Source organism: Pangasianodon hypophthalmus, chromosome 29 (assembly GCF_027358585.1).
Source record: "Pangasianodon hypophthalmus isolate fPanHyp1 chromosome 29, fPanHyp1.pri, whole genome shotgun sequence".
NCBI lineage: Eukaryota > Metazoa > Chordata > Actinopteri > Siluriformes > Pangasiidae > Pangasianodon > Pangasianodon hypophthalmus.
In genome coordinates this window covers 582,494-602,920 of record NC_069738.1, presented here as the reverse complement: position 1 = coordinate 602,920, position 20,427 = coordinate 582,494, and the positions used below count along the sequence as shown (strand labels likewise).

The 20,427-nt window shown below is 40.4% G+C and overlaps 1 protein-coding gene across 1 annotated transcript in view; it reads left to right on the top strand.

The window, feature by feature from the left end:
- The first annotated feature begins 9,330 nt into the window (after positions 1 to 9,330).
- LOC113525090 (nuclear mitotic apparatus protein 1) overlaps positions 9,331 to 20,427 on the top strand; it is a 35,490-nt gene continuing 24,393 nt past the window's right edge. Inside the window, exons 1-2 of the mRNA XM_026911534.3 lie at positions 9,331 to 9,366; positions 11,404 to 11,502. Of these exons, the coding sequence (XP_026767335.3) occupies positions 11,481 to 11,502 (22 nt within the window). The 5' untranslated portion in view covers positions 9,331 to 9,366; positions 11,404 to 11,480. The remainder of the gene's footprint in view (positions 9,367 to 11,403; positions 11,503 to 20,427) is intronic.

The following is a 20,427-nucleotide window of genomic DNA, read 5'->3' as shown; positions in this document are numbered from 1 at the left end:
ACAGTACTGTCAATAGGTTTCTGTTCAAAATTTAGTTCAAATAAAACCATAGATTAAGCAATAAATTAAAAGAAAGCAAATTACAAAAGTTAAAGGAAAGCTAAAAAAGTAAAATAGTGTACTTTAATAAATAAAATTAGAAAAGTGTACATGTACCTACTTGAAGAGAATACTTCAAAGCAAAGAACTAACTCAATTTATCAATAAACACACACACACACACACACTCACTCTGACACACTCCCTGTCTGTGTTTTAGGTGACAGAGTCACACTGTAGGATTCTGATGATCTTTCTTATAGTCTTACTTCTTTCACCATCGACCTCGGCCCCTCCCTCATTACAGAGGGGATAAGAAAAAATATGCACAGTTGGAGACATATACTATATTTGCATGAAGAATTAAACACTGATGGTTATGTGATCATAAAATCATGTGACACTGAACTGAATGCAGAAGAATACAGATAAAGAACTCCTGAATATTATATTAATGGACCAGTGGCAGTGGTATATTATGACTGGGGTAGTGTGTAGCCGGCTCACGCTTCACGGCTCGACTACTCCTCTGCGTTGTGATGTGTGGTGTAAAATAAACACTGGGATCAGTCTGCTGGTTCACTTGTCTTTATGTTGTGTGCTCTGCATAAGTAGGAAACATGCAGCTAATTATTCGTTGTACAATCTTGCCTGCTCCTGCTCGCTCTGCTCAGACCCCCGCGGACTCAATACAGAGAATCTCATATTTCATAAGATGAAGAAGTAATATAAAGAAAATAGTAGTAACTAATGATCACTTCAAGTACAACATAACTGTATATGCAGGAGATGTCTTATATAAAACACTTCACTAAATGCAGTCAGCAGTGTATATATAAAAACATATATATTGACACTACGTAATGCATCACACTCTTATTCAAATTCAATTGCCCACATTTCCAGCATTTTGTATATACATAAAAACAATTCAAGTTCAAACACACAAAGAATCACAAAAACACATAAACTGTACCTGCATAAGTAGGAAACATGCAGCTAATTATTCGTTGTACAGTCTTGCCTGCTCCTGCTAAACATTCACACAAAGAAGAGAAATCAGCAGTCACGCTTCACAGGCTAACTTTCACACAGACAACGTCACATTGCTTTCCCTCGGTTAAAATTACACTTTTGCAGGTTAAAACAGCTTTAAACTCAGTTCTAAGGAAAGGCAACACACTCTTTTAACTCATGTACACATCGTACCAAAACACAGATAAATTAATTAAAGATTATTTCCCTTTTAACAACTTTTGAACAGGATTGAAATGCATACCTCGCTCTGCTCAGACCCCCCTCTTCTTCTCTTCTCACACATATATATTCATTTCCAACAAAAAAAACGAGGATTTTGAGTGAATTTAAATAAAAACACAAATTATAATTAACACCTGCTACAAGTGCATATACAGAATGGGGTAGTGGGACTATATTTTCTATATTTAATGCAAATGCCTATATTAAATCAAGAGTGTTTCCAATGTTATGAATATATTCTGATGAACGCTACTGAGTCTAGAGTGGACACAAATGCTGATCTCAGTGGGGCTTGCAGATTATAAAACATTAATAAATGAATATTAAAGGTCTCCAAAAACAATTAATGCTTTGTCTACAGAAACAACCAGGTTTCAGACAAAATCCCCAAATTCATGCAGAAATTCAGAATATGATCCCGGATGTCTGTAAATAATAATTAGTGGAAACGACTGGGTAGACTTATTTTTGTGGCTACCTTCATTACGTACTTCAGTTGAGCTAAATTAATATTTTCCAAGTACTGTGTAATAGCTAGAGTATAAAAATACACAATGTGCCCAAAAGTATGTGCACCCCTGACCATCACACCCATATGTGGTTCTTCCCCAAACTGTTACCACAAAGTTTGAAGCACACAGTTGTATAGAACGCCTCTGTGTGCTGTAGCTTTACAGTTTCCCTTCACTGGAACTAAGAGACTCGAACCTGTTCCAGCATGACAATGCCCCTGTGCACAAAGCGAGCTCCATGAAGACATGGTGTGTGAAGGTTGGAGTGGAAGAACTCGAGTGTCCTGCACAGAGCCCTGAGTCTGGTTCTGGATTGTCACCGATTAACTAGGCCTGTTCTGAGACTATGAGCTATGTTGCAAGAAATGAGAGAAGCACCTTGCCGAGTGGGATGGACACCGTCCCGCCCTAGCAGGCCAGCCTTGCCCTCAAATCCACTCCAATTATCTATAAAGCCTACATTATTTTCAGAGAACCACCTGGACATTCAGCAGTTCAGCAGCAACCATAACCTGCTGTAAGCTACATCACCACACCGCATTGGGATGGAGCCAGAGCATACTACTGCATCAGACATCACCTTCCCTATGTAACTTAAGAGGGCAGTTAGAATCCATGTACGTGAGATTTATTGCAGATGCGCACACAGTGAAAGCCATATTCCAATAATGGATCCAGGTCATACAGAGAGTAAGTAGTGTCAACAGTTCTAAAGTTCAAGGTCAAGACACAGGCAGAGGTAAGTACACAGTAAATTCACAACAGGGCAGGATAAGGGCAATTCCACAAATCCAAAGTCAGAGACAACAAAGCAAGGTTTATTCACAATGTTTAGTCAGGATAACAAAAGGCTCAGAACTTACTAGTATGTATGGAGGCAAACTGTAAGGCTTCACGTTGAGTGCGTGTTTCCATGTGCTGATTCCGGTGTTCAATCTGGCCGTTACTCTGTGAATGATATCCTGAGGACAAAATGCCATTATTATTCATGTTTACAAAAAGCTTGCCACATAAGTGAAGTGAATTGAACTTCCTTGTCTGACACTACATCTTCTGCAAGGCCGTAGAACCTAAATACTCAACCCCCCCATGCATGCATGAGCTCACAGATGCCCATGATTGGGTAGTGTTGCTATGATTGACAGGGGAAAGAGTATGCCATCCCTCCTACCCATAGATCGAGGCCTGTTCTGCTCTTTTGGACTCCCAAAAAATGGCCGTGTAGCAGAATTTGAACTCTGAACACTTTTCTTCCGCACCACTCTAAACTGCTTTAAAGACATTCTCTGCAGTTTCAATGGCACTGGGGAATTTAGGTCAAAGGGATAAGTTGGCAGGTGTTTGAAAAATTATAAATGATGGTGAGGATTGTGGTATTGCCCTGAGATGGTTGTAGTGCTACACTTCATATGTGACAAGGGTATTGTGGAATGGACAACGGTTCAAAGACCTGTGGGGAGATATTTACACCTTCTGCTTCCGGTGAGAGTACGCTGTGAGCGTTTTTGCTGCCGCTTCTTGCTGGAACTTTTTGTTTGTTTGTTTTGCTCTGTCATGTTTCGCGTCTGTCGTTTCATCTTCTCTCCTGTTTTTCCGGATACCTGACTTTACTGGTTCACAGTTTGGACTTTACTGTTGTCATTTTACAGTGGATTATATCTCTTTTTGGACAACATCGTACTTATCGCTGGCTATTCATCCAAATCACACCACTCTGCTGTTGTCTGTCGATTTTCGCGCTTCACTGGGCCTTCCACGAAGCTGGCGGGTGAGTCTCCACTCCCTCGTTTTTCTATCGTGGACAGTATTTTGGATGGTGGGGCACCCCTGCCATCTAATTTGACTGATAAGTTCTCCATACTGCGTTGATCGTGCGCTATCAGCGACGTGAGTGCTGCGGCTCTCTTGCGTACTATTACAAGAGAAGTGTGTTCTTCAATCGCCAGTGATGTTGTGCCTTCTCATCTAACCATGTCTATCACCACTCGCAACGTTCCAGTACCTGCTCTGCTTAGAGTTATAACTCTGGGCTTATTATTCAGCTGCGTTGTTGATATGGCGCTCAACTACTCGCTATCTGAGCTGCATAGCCTGAAATCGCACCCTCGTCTCGACACGACTACATACAGGCTCTGCAAGGAGCTTGGGATTGCTAGACGGCTGCATTACATTCATCGTTCCTGTCGCCACCACTTCTCATCGCGCTGCCTGACATCCTCATCTATTCCATCTATCTGGTCTAACCGCTCGGATATACGCTACTCTAACCACCGTGGAATAAATCTTACCTCATTAATTACTGTATCCTGTGCTCCATCTCTGACTGATCTACACATACGCAATGATTGCGCGTTACATCCTGTATTAGCGCTGTTTAACTGTCGCTCACTCACGAATAAGGCTACTGTGCTTTCCACGTTACTAACTGAGAAAGACCTAGACTTTCTGCTGCTTACTGAAACATGGCAAATTCCTAATGACTATTTCCACCTAAATCTCCTCACTCCCTCTGGATACAGCTACCTGGCCAAACCTCGTTTGACATCTAGGGGTGGTGGTCTAGCTGCTGTCTACCGCAGTAACATCCCAGTCAATACCATCGACTTTCATGTGACTTCAACCTTTGAATATCTAGTTCTCAAAATCTCTGGTACATCTCCCATGATTGTAATTCTCGCGTATCGTCCACCTAAATCAATGTCAAATGTTTTCACTGAACCGCATGAACTGTTAACCCTTTCTTGTGCTATGTCTTCTTCTGTTATCTTACTTGGTGATTTCAACACACATGTTAATATTGATTGTGCGGATTCCTGCGAACTCATGTCAGTTTTTGAATGTTTCAATCTCGTACAGCATATTGACTTTCCTACACACTTAAAAGGTCACACACTTGATTTGGTTTGTACTGCTGGTCTACATAATGTTTCTGTGCTTGGCTCTCAGATTGGACTTTCTGATCACCTCTTCATCGAACTAAACTGTGACATGCCTCTCCCTCGCCTTAGGGTGAAATCTACCATAACTTTCCGTAACCTCAATTCTGTTAATCCATTACTGTTTACTGAATCTGTACAAACATATCTTTCTGACATTACTGAACGCACTAGTGCCCTTGATATCCTTGCCAAATATAATTCCTTTATTTCTACTGCACTTAATATACACGCCCCCCTTAAATGCAGACTTGTACCTTCTTCACATACGTCTCCCTGGTTTACCCCTGCACTTCGCAAACTGAAAACTACTGGTCGTCGCCTTGAACGCCTTTACAGGAAAACTGGTTTGAACGTGCATCTTATTGCTTACAAGCACCATATCCAACGATATAAATCTGCTTTAAATACTGCACGCTCCAGTTACTATTCTGCCCTCATTACCAATGCATCCTCCCGTCCTAAAACACTGCTTTCTGTAGTCAATAAACTCACCAACCCTCCTGCACCTGTCATGAGTAACTCAGTAGACCTTTGTGAGTCATTCTTACACTTCTTCCAAAATAAAATCAATAGCATCTATAATCTCTTTCCAACAATGAACTCCCCTATCCACTCACATGACTTCCCCTTTCATTTTGCACCTGGTACTTTTACTGATTTTGACCCTCCAACCCCTGCTTATATCTCTGAGCTACTCAAAAAATCTAATCCATCTTTCTGTCATCTTGATCCTGCTCCTACTGCTCTACTCAAAAACACTGCACCTGTTATTTCGCGGCCTATTTCACTTCACATTTCTCACCTTCTCAGCACTGGTGTTGTTCCTCTCGAATTAAAAACTGCAGCTGTCACACCAGTGTTAAAGAAACCCGGCCTTGACCCCTCTGATATGGCCAATTACAGACCAATTTCAAATCTTCCGCTTCTCTCAAAGCTACTTGAAAAAGTTGTTGCTGCTCAACTTCAGTCATATTTGTCATCTCATAACCTCCATGAATGTTTCCAGGCCGGTTTTCGCACTCTTCACAGCACTGAGACAGCTCTTCTTAAGGTTGTCAATGTCCTTCTTATGGCTACTGACTCTGGCTCCATTAGGATTTTAATTCTGTTAGATCTTTCCTCTGCTTTTGACACTATCTCTCACAGTATTCTAATCTCACCACTCTCTGCTCTTGGTATTTCTGGAACTCCCCTATCTTGGTTCACTTCTTACCTGTCAGACCACCAGCACTACATCTCTGTCCGCCAGTCTAAGTCCTCTACTGCTCCTGTCTCTCACAGTGTTCCTCAGGGTTCTGTTCTTGGGCCTTTACTCTTCGTCATCTATATGCTCCCTTTAGGTAACATTATTCGTCATCACGGCTATAACTTCCATTGCTATGCAGACGACACCCAGCTCTATATCAGTTCTCAACACAACTCTCCTTTTCCCACCAACTCCATAACAGCGTGTATTAATGATATAAATGCTTGGATGACCAGTAACTTTCTCAAACTCAACACTGATAAAACAGATCTACTACTTGTCGGTTCACCAAAAAATGTTGCTCCTTTCTGTGCTGATAATGTTAACATTGCTGGGATTTTGGTTTGACCTTCCTCCACCGTTAAAAACCTGGGTATAATCTTTGACTCCTCTCTCTCCTTCCTGCCTCACATTTCTTCACTCACCAAATCTGCTTTCTTTCACATCCGTAATATTGCTCATTTACGTCCCTTCTTAAATATCACTGACGCTGAGACACTGGTTCCTGCCTTCATCACTTCTCGACTCGACTACTGTAATTCTCTTTTCTATGGTCTACCAAACACAACATTAAATAAACTCCAATATATCCAGAACTCTGCAGCTAGGGTTCTCACTTTTTCTAAGAAATCCTCTCATATTACTCCCACCCTACACAGATTTCATTGGCTCCCCGTTCGTTCTCGTATTCAATACAAGATTCTCCTTATCACCTTCAAAGCACTTCATGGTCTCGCCCCCCATACATTTCTGATCTCATTCATACTTACTCCCCAGTTTGCACATTACGCTCTTCAGATACTGGTCTACTGTTAATTCCACGCCACAGGTTAGCATCGTTTGGTGGACGAGCGTTTTGTATCTCTGCCCCCACACTCTGGAATTCTCTTCCCAAAAACATACGTGATCTTTCTTCATTACAGGATTTCAAACCCCACCTTAAAACACATCTTTTTCTTTCTTGTTTTTCTGATCTCTGATTGTATGATCTGACTCATGCCATGGATTGCCTGTTTATTTCCTTTGTTCTTTGTCTGCTGTCATGTTCTCTATTTTCATATTGTAAAGCGACCTTGAGTTTGCAGAAAGGCGCTATATAAAATAAACTTATTATTATTATTATTATTATTATATCTCCACGTACGTGACTGAGCACAAACTGAACATTCTCTGACAATCCTTTCTATGTCAGAGGAAAAATTGGAGACATTGCAACAATGATAACAAAGACATATGGCAAAAAACTTCTGTGACAATCATTAGTAAAAATAGAAGATCCAAATTTGATTGTCCAAACAAAAGGTGGCTAACAGAATGCATTAATCACACTGATAGCTTTTATATTTTGCTCAGGCCATTCCTGCAGAAGTGAATGAAAACACACTGATACACTCGTAACACAACAAAAAGAGGAAAACCCACAAAACATGTGACTTTTTTATATTTAGTAACTTTTTTATATTTAGTGTAACAAAAATGATATGGTAATGGTTATATTTTTATAAAACCTTGAAAATAAAACCCCTGGTATGCATGTCTTTAATAGGCTGTAAGGTGATTTTCAAGAGAAACCAGACTCCTAGACTATCAACTAAAAAACCAAACTAAAAAATCAAGAACATTTAATTCAGCAAGTCAAGATTCAAGATTCAAAGGTTTATTTGCCACACTCGCATTCAGAGCAGGAAGTAGCAGTGACACGAGATGTGGCAGCTCAGAGGCCTGTGCACAGCAAAACAATAAATAAACTGTACAGACAGTACAATGATATATATATGGATATGTGCAAGCCACTTCACACAAGAGCATACAAAAAACACAAATATAAAAAGTATGTATGTCTGTGTGTAGAGTATGCACATATGTTTATATACTAAAGTTTCCTGTGTATGTGCAGACGTGCCAGCTGTTACATATATAAGATCAGTCTATACAAGCTATGTTCTGGTGTTTTGTGTGTGTGTGTGTGTGTGTGTGCATTAGTGTCATGTGCAGAGATGTATATTTACATGAGAGGTATATTAACAATTAATATTAATATTAACATTAGATATTAATTAATTTACTAACAAAGTAGTTGTTTGTAGTTTAATTTGTAGCATCAGTTATAGGGTACAAACGTTCACTCTTGAATAAAATGAGAGCAATACATTTTGTTTATCACTTCTGACATACAGGAAATCAAGCTGTGGGTTGAAGATCACGCTGGTTTCCTCCCATCACGCTTCCTGTCACAGACCTCAAAAGAAGCTGAAGTTGCATTAGAACTCTAACCCTCTAGCTGACATTCTTTGTTTGCCATAATTTTGTAATAATAATAAAAAAACATTTTGAATGCATAAATCCAGCAGTGTTTTAAACCCTGCATACTGCCAGTGTGTTTTAATATATCTATAAAAGTCTGTTATTCCTCTTTCATATATTTATTCAACAGCAAGTAAATTTCAATTTAACTGTTCATCAGTTCCATCTATCACCATAAAACTTTAAACCTCATAATATAATTACAGATAAATAATAATTATTATTTTTTAATCAAATTATAATGTTGCCTTTCATGATTGTTATATTCTAAATGCTTTATTAGTTAAAAGGCTGGACAGCTGCAAACAGAGATGAAAACTCACTAACCTTTAATATAGGTTGAACATAAAGTGTTACATACCAAGTTCAGGAGTCTATAGTAAAATACCTGATACTTATGGATGCTGATATTCTGCTCCATTGCACCATAAACCTGAATATCATATGCTTGAGATGTCTTAACAGCCCAGAGAAAAGCCCACAGCCAATAGATAAAGGGCACATATTCTCACCTGCCATGCTTACAGAGACATTATTTTAGAAAATCCTACAGTAACATTTCATCATATTTCATCATATATTGAGTATTCTGTCAGTTTATTACACTTAGTTTCATATGCAATTGTTAGATTTTTTTTAGAGGATTAGATAACAAGGAGAAAATGGAAATCAGCAAAAAGTGCAAAAAATTTGCAAGTTGTGTAATCTGATTGTGTTTATGTCTAAGCATTCTTGGTAATTTTTTTTGTAAATTTTTTTTTATTTCTCATTTGCCTGCATCTTCATCAAAGAAGATGAAGAAGTTGCAAGTGTCTGTCAGATGAGCAGTTCAGGATGTTTCAGCATTCTAATCTAATTCCTCATATAATAATAATAATAATAATAATAATAATAATAATAATACCCTGAAACTCAAAACTGCAGCTGTAATTATTAAAACTAAAATGCTGAAGGCATATTTCTGCTCATGGTCATGTGATTTCAAGGAAATGTTTCCCCCACACAGTAAATAGCAGCTTCCTACTTTTGATTGGTTTCCTGCAAACCCAGAGCCTCAACTGCTCAGGTATGATTCACTGATTATTTATTATGTTTCACTTTTATTTAAAGTCTATGCAATTTTATTTCACTCCTTGTGTTAGCACTGAATTCTGAAATAAATGAAACTATCAGTAAATCGATGTTTTAATCATTGAGATTTAACAGTGCCTTATTCATGTGGTAGTAAATTAGGAGTTGTTTCAGAAATGCTGGTTGATCTCTGCTCTGACTGTATGTAATTTAATAACCCACTTCAATGAGCTAATCAAGTTTTTATTCACAAATGTCTAGTTTTTTTTCCATCCTGAGTGCATTCTTACTGTTACCACCAAGCGTATAAAAGCTGTGCAAAATATTTTATAAACAGAGACCAAGGATTTCGAGAATAAAGTTGCAATATTTCAAAAGAAAGTCATCATATTATGTGAATAAAGTCGTAATATTCTGATCAAAAAAGTAAAAATATTACAAGAAAAAATATTGCAATATTTCAAGAGTAAAGTCATAATACTATGACAGAATGGTGCATAACAGAGCAACAAAAATAAAGAAATACTTTACAATTGAATAAATTGTTAATATTCTGGCACATCAGCACCAGATTATTATTAGTATTAGTACAATGAAGGGACTGTGCAAGAGATTGTGTTTCTTTAGAAGAAAGACTCAGTCTAACTTTTGTTGAAATGTGATCAGCAATAACCTTGAAGGTGACCACTGCCTGCAATTTCTCCTTCAACAAAAGAAACAATAACTTCCTTCATTTTAACTCTCAAACATTATGGTATGTACCTCTTTCGCATAATATCAGATATTAAATCTTTCTTCTTGATATAAGGAATGCTGATTTGGGAATAACTACACTAAAACAAACGTGTAGCAGCTTGTACAGTTTAGAAGGTTGGTGTGAACAGACAGAGAGAAACAAAGAATTTTGCACAGAATAGATATGATAAAAAAAATCCTGCACATTTCACTCTTTTATAAATGAACTGATTATGTTTATGTATTTTTTGTCTATATGTACGGTGGGGTCGAAAAATACTGAGACCACACAGAAAATCTGGAATTTAATTTTTTTTATTTAAAACTGGAAATAAACAGAAGGTTTATTTATTTATTTGTTTGTTTTTGAAATATTCAAAACAAATGAAGTAAATGTTCAATATTTTGAATATTTAATATTGAAGATTCTGCACTATTTCTAGATCTCTGTTTAAATATAAGCACATTGGCCAGGTTACCTGCTTTTATACAAGAGGTCAGATTTTCCTCATGTCTAATCTCTTCTATTGAAGCATGAGATCAGACGACACTCTGATGGATTTGATCTAAAATGGATCATCAGGTTTTACACAAACGTGTGGAGTCCATGCCAGCTCGAGTCACACTGTCATTAAAGCACAAAGCGGAAGAACCGTACTAAGAAACTCTGAAATTCATGTAAATATTTCTAAGATTCTGCTTTTCACTCAAGCTGATGTAGATAATATAATTTATAATGAAAATTGTTGTATTAAATGAGAAAAGACTGCAAAATAGAAACATCTTCACTAGTGCTCTCACACTTTTGGACCACACTGTATATTAATTTTATATTTCTTTCCCTGATACATTCAAAAGTAATTAAAGTTTGGTATATACTCTCAGGTCAATTATATTTTTTACAAACAAAGTAAATAAATATACCAGCAAATAAATTATTACATTTCTATGTAATTCTCTCCAGTCTCTACTCTGTGCAGTAGCTAAGTTCTGATTTGATTACTGCAGTGTGAAAAACACAGTCTTTGTTGGAATGAATATAATTAGTGTTTGGGTTACATAATTTAGAGCTGGTGTTTCACTGTGTTTATGAAGATCATGAAGAGTCACTAAATTTGTATGTAGTTTCGAGAGCAATGACACTGTTTTTGTAAGTATTCCTAAGCACAGGCACATTTTTAATCTAGGTTTTTTGCATGTTTTGTGTGCTTTTGCCTGACATCCCTGATTTACAGATACTTTAGAAATCCCATGTCCAATTCCTGTTAGTTAACAAGAACTAATCTATCTTTTACAGACTTCTAGAAACAAAGGAATGTTTATGGTCAGAAAATGAATACAGTCCTGAGAAATTGGTAAATAAAGAGCAGAAGAATGGCCTCCAGTATCGAAAGAGGTGAGTAACTGATAATAAATATATCACACCAACAAATACCACGCAGACTGAAGAAAGAAATCACATTTTTTTTCTTTGCCATCCAATGTGAAACAATGTATTATAAAGCATGTAATGTAATGAAACATGAAAAATAAAACACAATTATATCTGAATGAGAAGATAGAAGGCCTGCAAATAAATCTAACAGGAGACTAGTTTATCACCAATATATTGCTGCATCAATAGCCTTAGTTGTAATTATCACATTAATCGCTAGCTTAATTTAACAAAATAACACTCATTATTCAGCAGTTGCAAATGAACATAATGAAATCATAATGTGTGTGTGGAATGTAGGTGATTTTATTCGATTCAATTCAATTTTGTGTACATAGCGCTTTTAACGATGGACGTTGTCACAAAGCAGCTTTACAGAATGGATATGGATTTAAATTTATCCCTAATGAGAAAGAGGTGATGGTGACAAGGGAAAAGACACTGAGGAGACATAAGAAAGAAGCGTAGAGAGGAACCAGGCTTACAAATTAACCCACCCTAATCTGTGTGACACCGGATAGTACGATTATTAATTCAATTCAGTTTTATTTGTATAGCGCATTTAACAATAGACATAATCACAAATCAGCTTTACAGAAATTTATAAATTCAGAATATTAATTTAAATTTATAAATTTAGCCCTAATGAGCAAGCCAGGGGTGATGGTGGTGAGGAAAAACTCCCTGAGATGATATGAGGAAGAAACCTTGAGAGGAACCAGACTCAAAAGGGAACCATCCTCATCTGAGTGACACCCGATAGTGCGATTATAAATCATTACTCTTCTATAACTGTGTACTACATGGACAAATAGTGCAGTTGTGTAACCAGGAAATTCATTACAGTTTTCACAAGACATCCAGTTTGTTAAACCTATCCATTGTCCACTGATGGAGACTTGAGTGTAAAACTGTTCATGGGAATTGCAGCCCTAAAGCCATCATAGCAAAACTGTAGTCCAAAGTCATCATAGCAAAACTGTTCATATCAGTTGCAGTCCAAAGCTATCTTCATGGTTGCTATGTGGCACCATCCCCAGTAATTTTGTGTAATGTTAGGCTGTCCATGTGGGTCATCCTCAGCAGCAGCAAGTGATGAGAACTCCAACCAGAAGTAGGGCATCAGGATGGATCAGGCAGGTGCGGAGAGCAGAAGGGGTCAGGATCACTGATATCTCAGGAGTAGCTTGACAGAGGGAGGGAGAGAGAGGAAGAGATTGTTAGGTAAGCTTTTGTCCTCTAATGGTTAAGGACAGTGTACTTTGCGAGCAGGGACTCCGGCAGGACTAGCTATGACAGCATAACTAAAAGGGAGAGCCAGAAGCTAACACAGACATGAGGGCATCCTGGGACATAAAGCTCCAGCCACTCCACCATCGACAAACCTGAGTGAACGTGTGAGAGTGGGGAGGCGACAGCATCCAAACATCCCAGTTCACCACAACACTCTATGCCTGTGAACCCTCCAGACCTGCCCCTGTACCTAAGAAAACTATTCACTAAAGGCTTGACTAAACAAATATGTTTTCAGCCGAGACTTAAACACTGAGACTGTGTCTGAGCCCCGAACACTAAGTGGAAGGCTGTTCCATAACTGTGGGGCTTTGTAAGAGAAAGCTCTACCCCCAGCTGTAGCCCACACTATTCAAGGTACCAACAAATAGCCTGCACCTTTTGATCTAAGTAGGTGTGGCGGATCATAAAAGACCAAAAGTTCGCTCAGGTACTGTGGCGCGAGACCATTTAGTGCTTTATAGGTCAATAATAGTATTTTATAATCAATATGAAGTTTGATTGGGAGCCAATGCAGTGTAGATATGATAGGGGTGATGTGGTCATATCTTCTGGTTCTAGTAAGGACTCTCGCTGCTGCATTCTGGACTAACTGGAGCTTGTTTATGCTCCTACTGAAACATCCAGACAGTAAGGCATTACAATAATCCAACCTAGAGGTAACAAAAGCATGAACTAGTTTTTCTGCATCGTGTAGTGACATTATATTTCTTATTTTAGCAATATTTCTGAGATGAAAGAAAGCAATCCTAGTGATATTATCTACATGAGCTTCAAAAGAAAGACTAGAGTCGATAATCACACCAAGGTCTTTTACTGCTGCAGATGATGAAACAGAAAGGTCATCCAGAGTTATTATGTAATCAGAAAGCTTACTTCTAGCTGCATGTGGTCCTAGTACAAGTACTTCTGTCTTGTCAGAATTAAGTAAGAGAAAGTTAAAAACATCCAGTTTCTAATGTCTTTTACACATTCCTCAACTTTATTAAGCTGGTGTCTGTCATCTGGCTTTGCTGAAACATACAACTGTGTGTCATCAGCGTAACAGTGGAAGCTAATACCATGCTTACGGATAATTTTACCCAGAGGTAGCATATATAGAGAAAAGAGCAATGGGCCTAAAACAGAACCTTCTTGGGACACCAAACTTTACCTTAGTATGAGAAGAGAAGTCACCATTTACGTTTACAAACTGATAACGATCAGTCAAATAAGACCTGAGCCAGGAAAGGGCTGTTCCCTTAATGCCTACTACATTTTCTAGTCTATTGAGGAGAATAGCATGATCAATGGTATCAAAAGCTGCACTAAGGTCAAGCAGAACAAGCAAGGAGACACAACCCTGATCCGAGGCCAGTAGTCATTTACCACTTTAACCAGCGCTGTCTCTGTGCTATGATGAAGCCTAAATCCTGACTGATACATTTCATGAATGTTATTCCTATGTAAGTGTGAGCATAGCTGCTGTGCTACAACCTTTTCTAGGATCTTGGATAAAGGGGAGGTTTGTTATTGGCCTGTAGTTGGACAATTGACAGGGGTCAAGGTCAGGTTTTTTATTCAGGGGTTTGATAACTGCTAGTTTAAAATATTTAGATACATAGCCAATGCTAAGGGAAGAACCTTACTTTGATTAATTCTGGAATTATCTGTTTGAAGAAACACATAGGTTAGGGATCTAGTATACAGGTTGATGATTTTGAAGAGGAAATTAGTGACACTTCCTGGAAATGCTGTTGCACATAGCTAAAGCTTCAGTGAACTCTTCACAATACTTGATCAGTGCATCAGATGTAAGATGCACATCTGCTTGTCTTAGATCGATTGTCCCTGGTAAGGTCATCAGTCCACCCATAACGATTTTGTATGGGCTGAGAACAACCCCTCCCGTGGGTGTGGACTGAATGCTGCACAGAACAGCTGACAATGCATCCACCCACAACACCCCACTCTGGTATATCTATGACAATCGTTATTTCAAAGTCTGCTTTTGATGCTCAATTTGTTGTAGGGTTAGCATCCAGCTGACCTTCTTCTCCGTCGCCTGACAGCAGGCCTCAGGGACACGATAGGGCCACTGGCGGACCACGATTCCTGGTGGGGTCTTGATTTCATTGTGGACCAGTTGCGTCAGGCAGGGGGTCAAGGAGAAGACATCTGTGAACTGGTCCACCAGCTCAGCCAACTCCTGGCTCTGGGCCAGTGTGAGCTCCTCTCTTCCTATGCTCTGAAAAATCTGTGAATGCAGACAACACAGGGGTAGGGTCCGTCCACTTCTTAAACAGGTTAATATGATAGATTTGTGTGTCTGCGTGCTTACCTGACTGCTGCAGGTGGTAGATGATGGGTCCCACCCTCTTGAGGACTGTGAATGGGCCCTGCCACCTTGCCAGGAATTTACAGGTGGCATCAGGGAGGAGGAGGACCTTGTCGCCAGGCTGGAACTCTCGGGGCTGGGCAGGATGGTTGTAGGTCCTCCCCTGTTCCCTCTGAGCAGCCTCCATATGCTCCCGTATGATGGGCATCACCTTGTCGATCTTCTCTTGCATTTCTTGCAAGTAGTCGATCAGGGAGTGGTAGGGGGAGGGCTGTTCTTCCCAACAGTCCCTGAGCTTGCCATCCAAAGAGCAGTTCAAATGGTGTGAACCCTGTGGAGACCTATGGGGTCTCTCAATCGACAAAGAGGACATAGTTTGGACATAAAAGCCATACCTTGGTCAGTGAGAATATCCTTTGGTATTCCAACTCGACTGAAGAGGTGATGTTTCAGGGGGTTGTCTTCTGAAGGGAATCTGCCTCGGGGTACCGAGATGCGTAGTCCACGATGACCAAAATGTATTCATGGCCCCGAGTAGACTTTGGCAGTGGCCCGATGAGATCAATGTCTACTCGCTCAAAGGGGAAGTTGCTGCTCAGGGTGCTGGTGGATGCCTTCAATCACTTGCATCTGGCTCCAGCAGTTCTTCAGCCTGGGCTTTCTCTGGGCTTTTTTTTTGGTGCTTTATTGGTGGTGAATCAGGGCCAGTCTTGCCCTAGTAACAGAGGCACAGGGAGCTCGGGGATTAGGCCCACCAGGAGGGTCCACTCCTTCTCCTGGTGCTTTACTCTAACCTGGGCCGCTGGAACCTCCCTGACATCCTCGTGGACACAGGAGACTGTGAGGGAACCTTAGACTTTAGGGGAAGGCAGTAAGGATGGACATGACTGGGTGACAGAACTTCCTGAGTCCAGCAGGGCTGATACTGGCCGATCGTCGACTTGGATGGAGACAGTGGTCAGGCTGTGTGGGGTGGCCTTATGAAGGGAAAACCTGCGATCCAGAGCTTTTCTCTGTGGTGTGGGGTGGTGGGGTTCCGGAGACCACAAAGCTTCGCATCAGCGGAGGCGGGGGAACTCTTGATGCTCGCCGCTTCCGATGTCCAGAGTCATCTCTTGGCAATGCGCAACAATGTGTCCATTTGGTCGTGAGAGGAGGCTTTGGGGTCATGTCTCCAGCGGTGGAGCTCTGCTGCCGTGCTGGTGGGGGGAGTTGCCACAGCGTAACAAGATCTTGCTCCTCACTTTTTCATCTTTTTCATTATCCTCACTTAGTCCTCAGCTTCCTCAAAGGAGAGGGAATGGTAGGCCAGCTGGGCCTCTCCTGGGAGCAGGGGAGCGAGGGCGTGGGCCCATTCCTGTTCAGACCATTTCTCTCGCTGGGCCATGTGCTCAAAAGTAGCCAAGAATGTCTCCTCTTCATCATCAGCAGTGAGCTTTGTGAGGAGGCTTTGGGCTTCACAGCAGGGGTCGGGTAGGGGGACAGCTATGGTGCTAGCTCCTTTGAGGAGCTTCAGTGCAAGGAGCATTGTATTTCTTCAGCTTGCTGGCCCGCCGTCACAGTGTCCAGAAGCCTGAGGCCTATATGGACAGTAAAGCTTCCATTGGACATTCAGCATTCTCATGAATTCTTGCATGGCTTGGGAAGAGAAGTGGGTTACGCTGTATGAATGAATGCATTCAGCAATTCCCTAAATAAGGAATAAATCTTTGGACAGTGATTTTGCCTTGTGCATGGCTGTCCCTGTTTTAGTTGAATAGGTTTCAACACAACATGAGAACTTATCGACCACCACCAACACATTCTCTTTACCTTGACACAGGGGAAGGGTGATGTAGTCAACCTGCAGGTGTTTAAACAGTCCTGCAGGTGCCTGAGTATGAGCTGCAGGAGTTGGCACCCCAGTGGCTTTGTTGTTACCCTGGCACAGAACCCAACGTTACACAATGTCAAAGGCATGTGTGCAGAACTTAGGGTTCCACCATGTAGAAGAAAATTGGTGAACCATACTATTAACACCCACATGTCCTAGACTGGATTTGGTGGGCTAAGTGTGTTAGCAGTGCCTCAGGAGCTACATATTTCCCCCTTTTGTCCATGTGCCAGCAGAATCTAGACTTGCACGTTTGTCCACCCAGGACCACATCTCACAGCATGTCCATCAGGGAGGACTGAATCTGCTGTGTGACAGGCTTAACCTCATCATCCGGTTTTGATGGCTGAAATTCTCACAGAAGGAAAACTGCATTCAGCTTTGGCAGCAGCATCAGCCATAGCATTACCACAAGCTTCAACAGTGTCAGGGGAGCAATGAGCCTTAACCTTAATCACAGCCAAACGTGTTGGACATTCACACACTGACAAGAGGTGAGACACAAACAAGGCATGTTTAATGGGTGTGTCTGCAGCTGTTAAAAAGGCATGTCACTGCCAAATACTGTCAAAATCATGTACAACACCAAAGGCAGCTCATGAATCCATATAAATCATAGCAGTACAAGAAGTACCTAGGATGCAAGCATTAGTCAAAACCACGAGTTTAGCAAGCTGGGCTGAGAGAGCTCAGGGTCGTCTCCCTGATCATATCACTGCATGTGATGAGCAAACAGCCCATCCAGCACATCTGCATCCATTTAAGATTTGAGCTGAACGATCTGTAAATGAAAACATGTCTGGATTTTCCAGAGGAATCTCAGAAATTCTAGAAAGTAGTGAGTGTGAAAGCATCACACAATTATGATTACTTAAAGCACTTTCATCTTGTGTATCAGGCATTGTAGTCATCATTAATGATGAGGGAGTGGTGATCTTGGCCCTTTGCAGGGTGCTGTGAGAGCATCGAGCCAATTTCCCCATCTCTGGGCAGTCACTGTGATCACACGAGCTGAAGACAACACAGAAAATACAGCATGTGGACAACGTACAGTTAGATGTTGTGTCAACACTACTGGAGCACAGGCATTAACAGCTAAATAGGTGGCTTTAATTCCCCGAAGACATGGACCAATACCACTAGCATTAACATCCAACTTGGGTGAATAGTACTGAACTGGGTGCAATTGACCACCATGATCCTGCATCCGGCAAGATAGTCCTGCCTAGCGGGTCAAGCTGGGAAGCTACAGAAATCGGAGCATCCGATTAGAGAAAAATCGTTTCCTTCTTAGCTTTCTCAAGTCAGCCTTCTTCTTACAGCACATACGCTCCCAATGCCCCTGCTTATGACGATACTGGCACTCATCCTGCTTAACGGATTGAACAATATTTACAATATTAGCACATTAGCAGTTGTTTGCAATAAAACAAAAACATGCATTTTCATATTTATGTCTTTCTTATGTCTGGAAAAAATTTCCAAAGGGTGCAAGTTGTATAACTGAATTTTTATGTGTCATCCGAGTAGGGAATGGACCGATGCCCATTTCCCTAGAATGTTTAAAATACTTTGCCATGCGATCTACTTGCTCAGGACTCAGGAGCTAATATTTTATTATTACTTTTGCCTCCTTGTCCATTTTTGACTTTGCCTCTTTAATTGCCATTTGGGCTATCCCAATGGTTGCTGCATCTAAGCCAGGATCATCTGGATCAGTTGTCAGAATGGTGAATCCACAGACCATGGTTTCATTTGGCTGTTAAGGTTTTTAAGAGATGGATACAGCTTCTTTACTTTAGTCAAAGGCAGTGTCTGTTTCAAAAACCTCAACCTTAGCTTGGAGAGAGTTATTGGATCGGTGGAGCTGCTCCCAAGTTTTTTGAGCAGAAATAGTGGTAGCTCAGTGGTTAAGATGTTGGACTTCTGACCTGAAGGTTGTGAATGGGCCCTTGAGGAAGGCCCTTAACCCTCAACTGCTCAAATGTATAAATGTAAGTCGCTCTAGATAAGAGCATCTGCCAAATGGTGTAAATGCCAAATGGTGTTAATGTCAAATTTGTGATTGTGCGCTTGTGATTAGCACATTCCTGTGCCAGTGTAACAATTTTCTCATCCCTATCTTGCATTAGGAAAGCAAGCCACTGTCTGAACACTGCACCACTGCCTCAAGGTCTCCACAGTCACATTTATTCAAAGCACAAAAGCATTGCTCTCTATGCCACTCTGTCTATTCTGGAATACCAAGCTCTTTGCATAATTTAATCTTTTTCTTTCCACACAACTTATGTAACATTTGCCCTAGCTCCCTCTCAAGGCTGAAATTATCAGCAAACGGCAAGGATAACTCATAAACTGGTGAGGAAGACTCTCCAACACCCTTAGGATCCTGATTACTCATTGCCATACTTGTATAAAACAATGCAACTCATTTGGTACTGAACTCCAATCAATCAAACTCACTTGTTTTAGCTAGCATCAAACATCAAACTGAACTGATTCTGTCATAGGATGACTCACTCACCTGTGCTGACATACATTTGTCACAGGACCAGAGGAACAGGATCACCAGATCAGATCAGTTAGGTGATGATGTTGTTTGTCATCTGTGTCATCACATCACAAGGATGGAGATCATCCTATCTTGCTGACTACACCAGTATTTGTTGTAAATCTTTCTGGATGATCAAAAATACTGCAGTTTCACCAGGAGTAAGATGATTGAAGAATCAGGAGACCAAGAGTCAGGGTACAATCAAAGTGATGGTTTATTGGACGCAGCTGGCTTTTATACTGATGTGTGTGTGAAGGACATACCTAAGGCTAAAAAGAGAAAAACAAGAGAAATACATAAGAGAAAAACAGGTAAAACAATTTATGGAGAAATCAGGAGTTAAAGTGAGTCTCTTAATTGGTTATCATACTCAAGCTTTTGGGAAAAAAATGAGCAAACTAGGAGAACTTTCTGTGCTAACAAACAAGAGGACTAGGCTTGATAATTACCCCAGGAATAATATGGTCAGAACTCACTATGTCACTGAGCCACTCAGTCAGCTCTGCTGCAGCGTGTACTTGGGTAATAGCCTGCCCTGTTTCCATGGAATGCTAACCTCACAATCTCTGTGAATAAGGAGAGAAGAAAAAAGGAGAGAAGCTGGGGGATCAAGGGGTGTCATTTCACCATCTGCTTCTGTCATGAACTCCATTTCCCAGAATCCACCACAACATGACACTACTCCCAATTTAAAATCCATTTAATAGGCACATGAACTACAAACCTTGTCACATGATTCACTTATATGTTCAAGTTCACCAAACTTCTTATTAAGCACATATATTCTCAATTACATACACACTTTAAATAACACAGATTTTCACTCACTCTTTGAAGTCTCACTTCAAG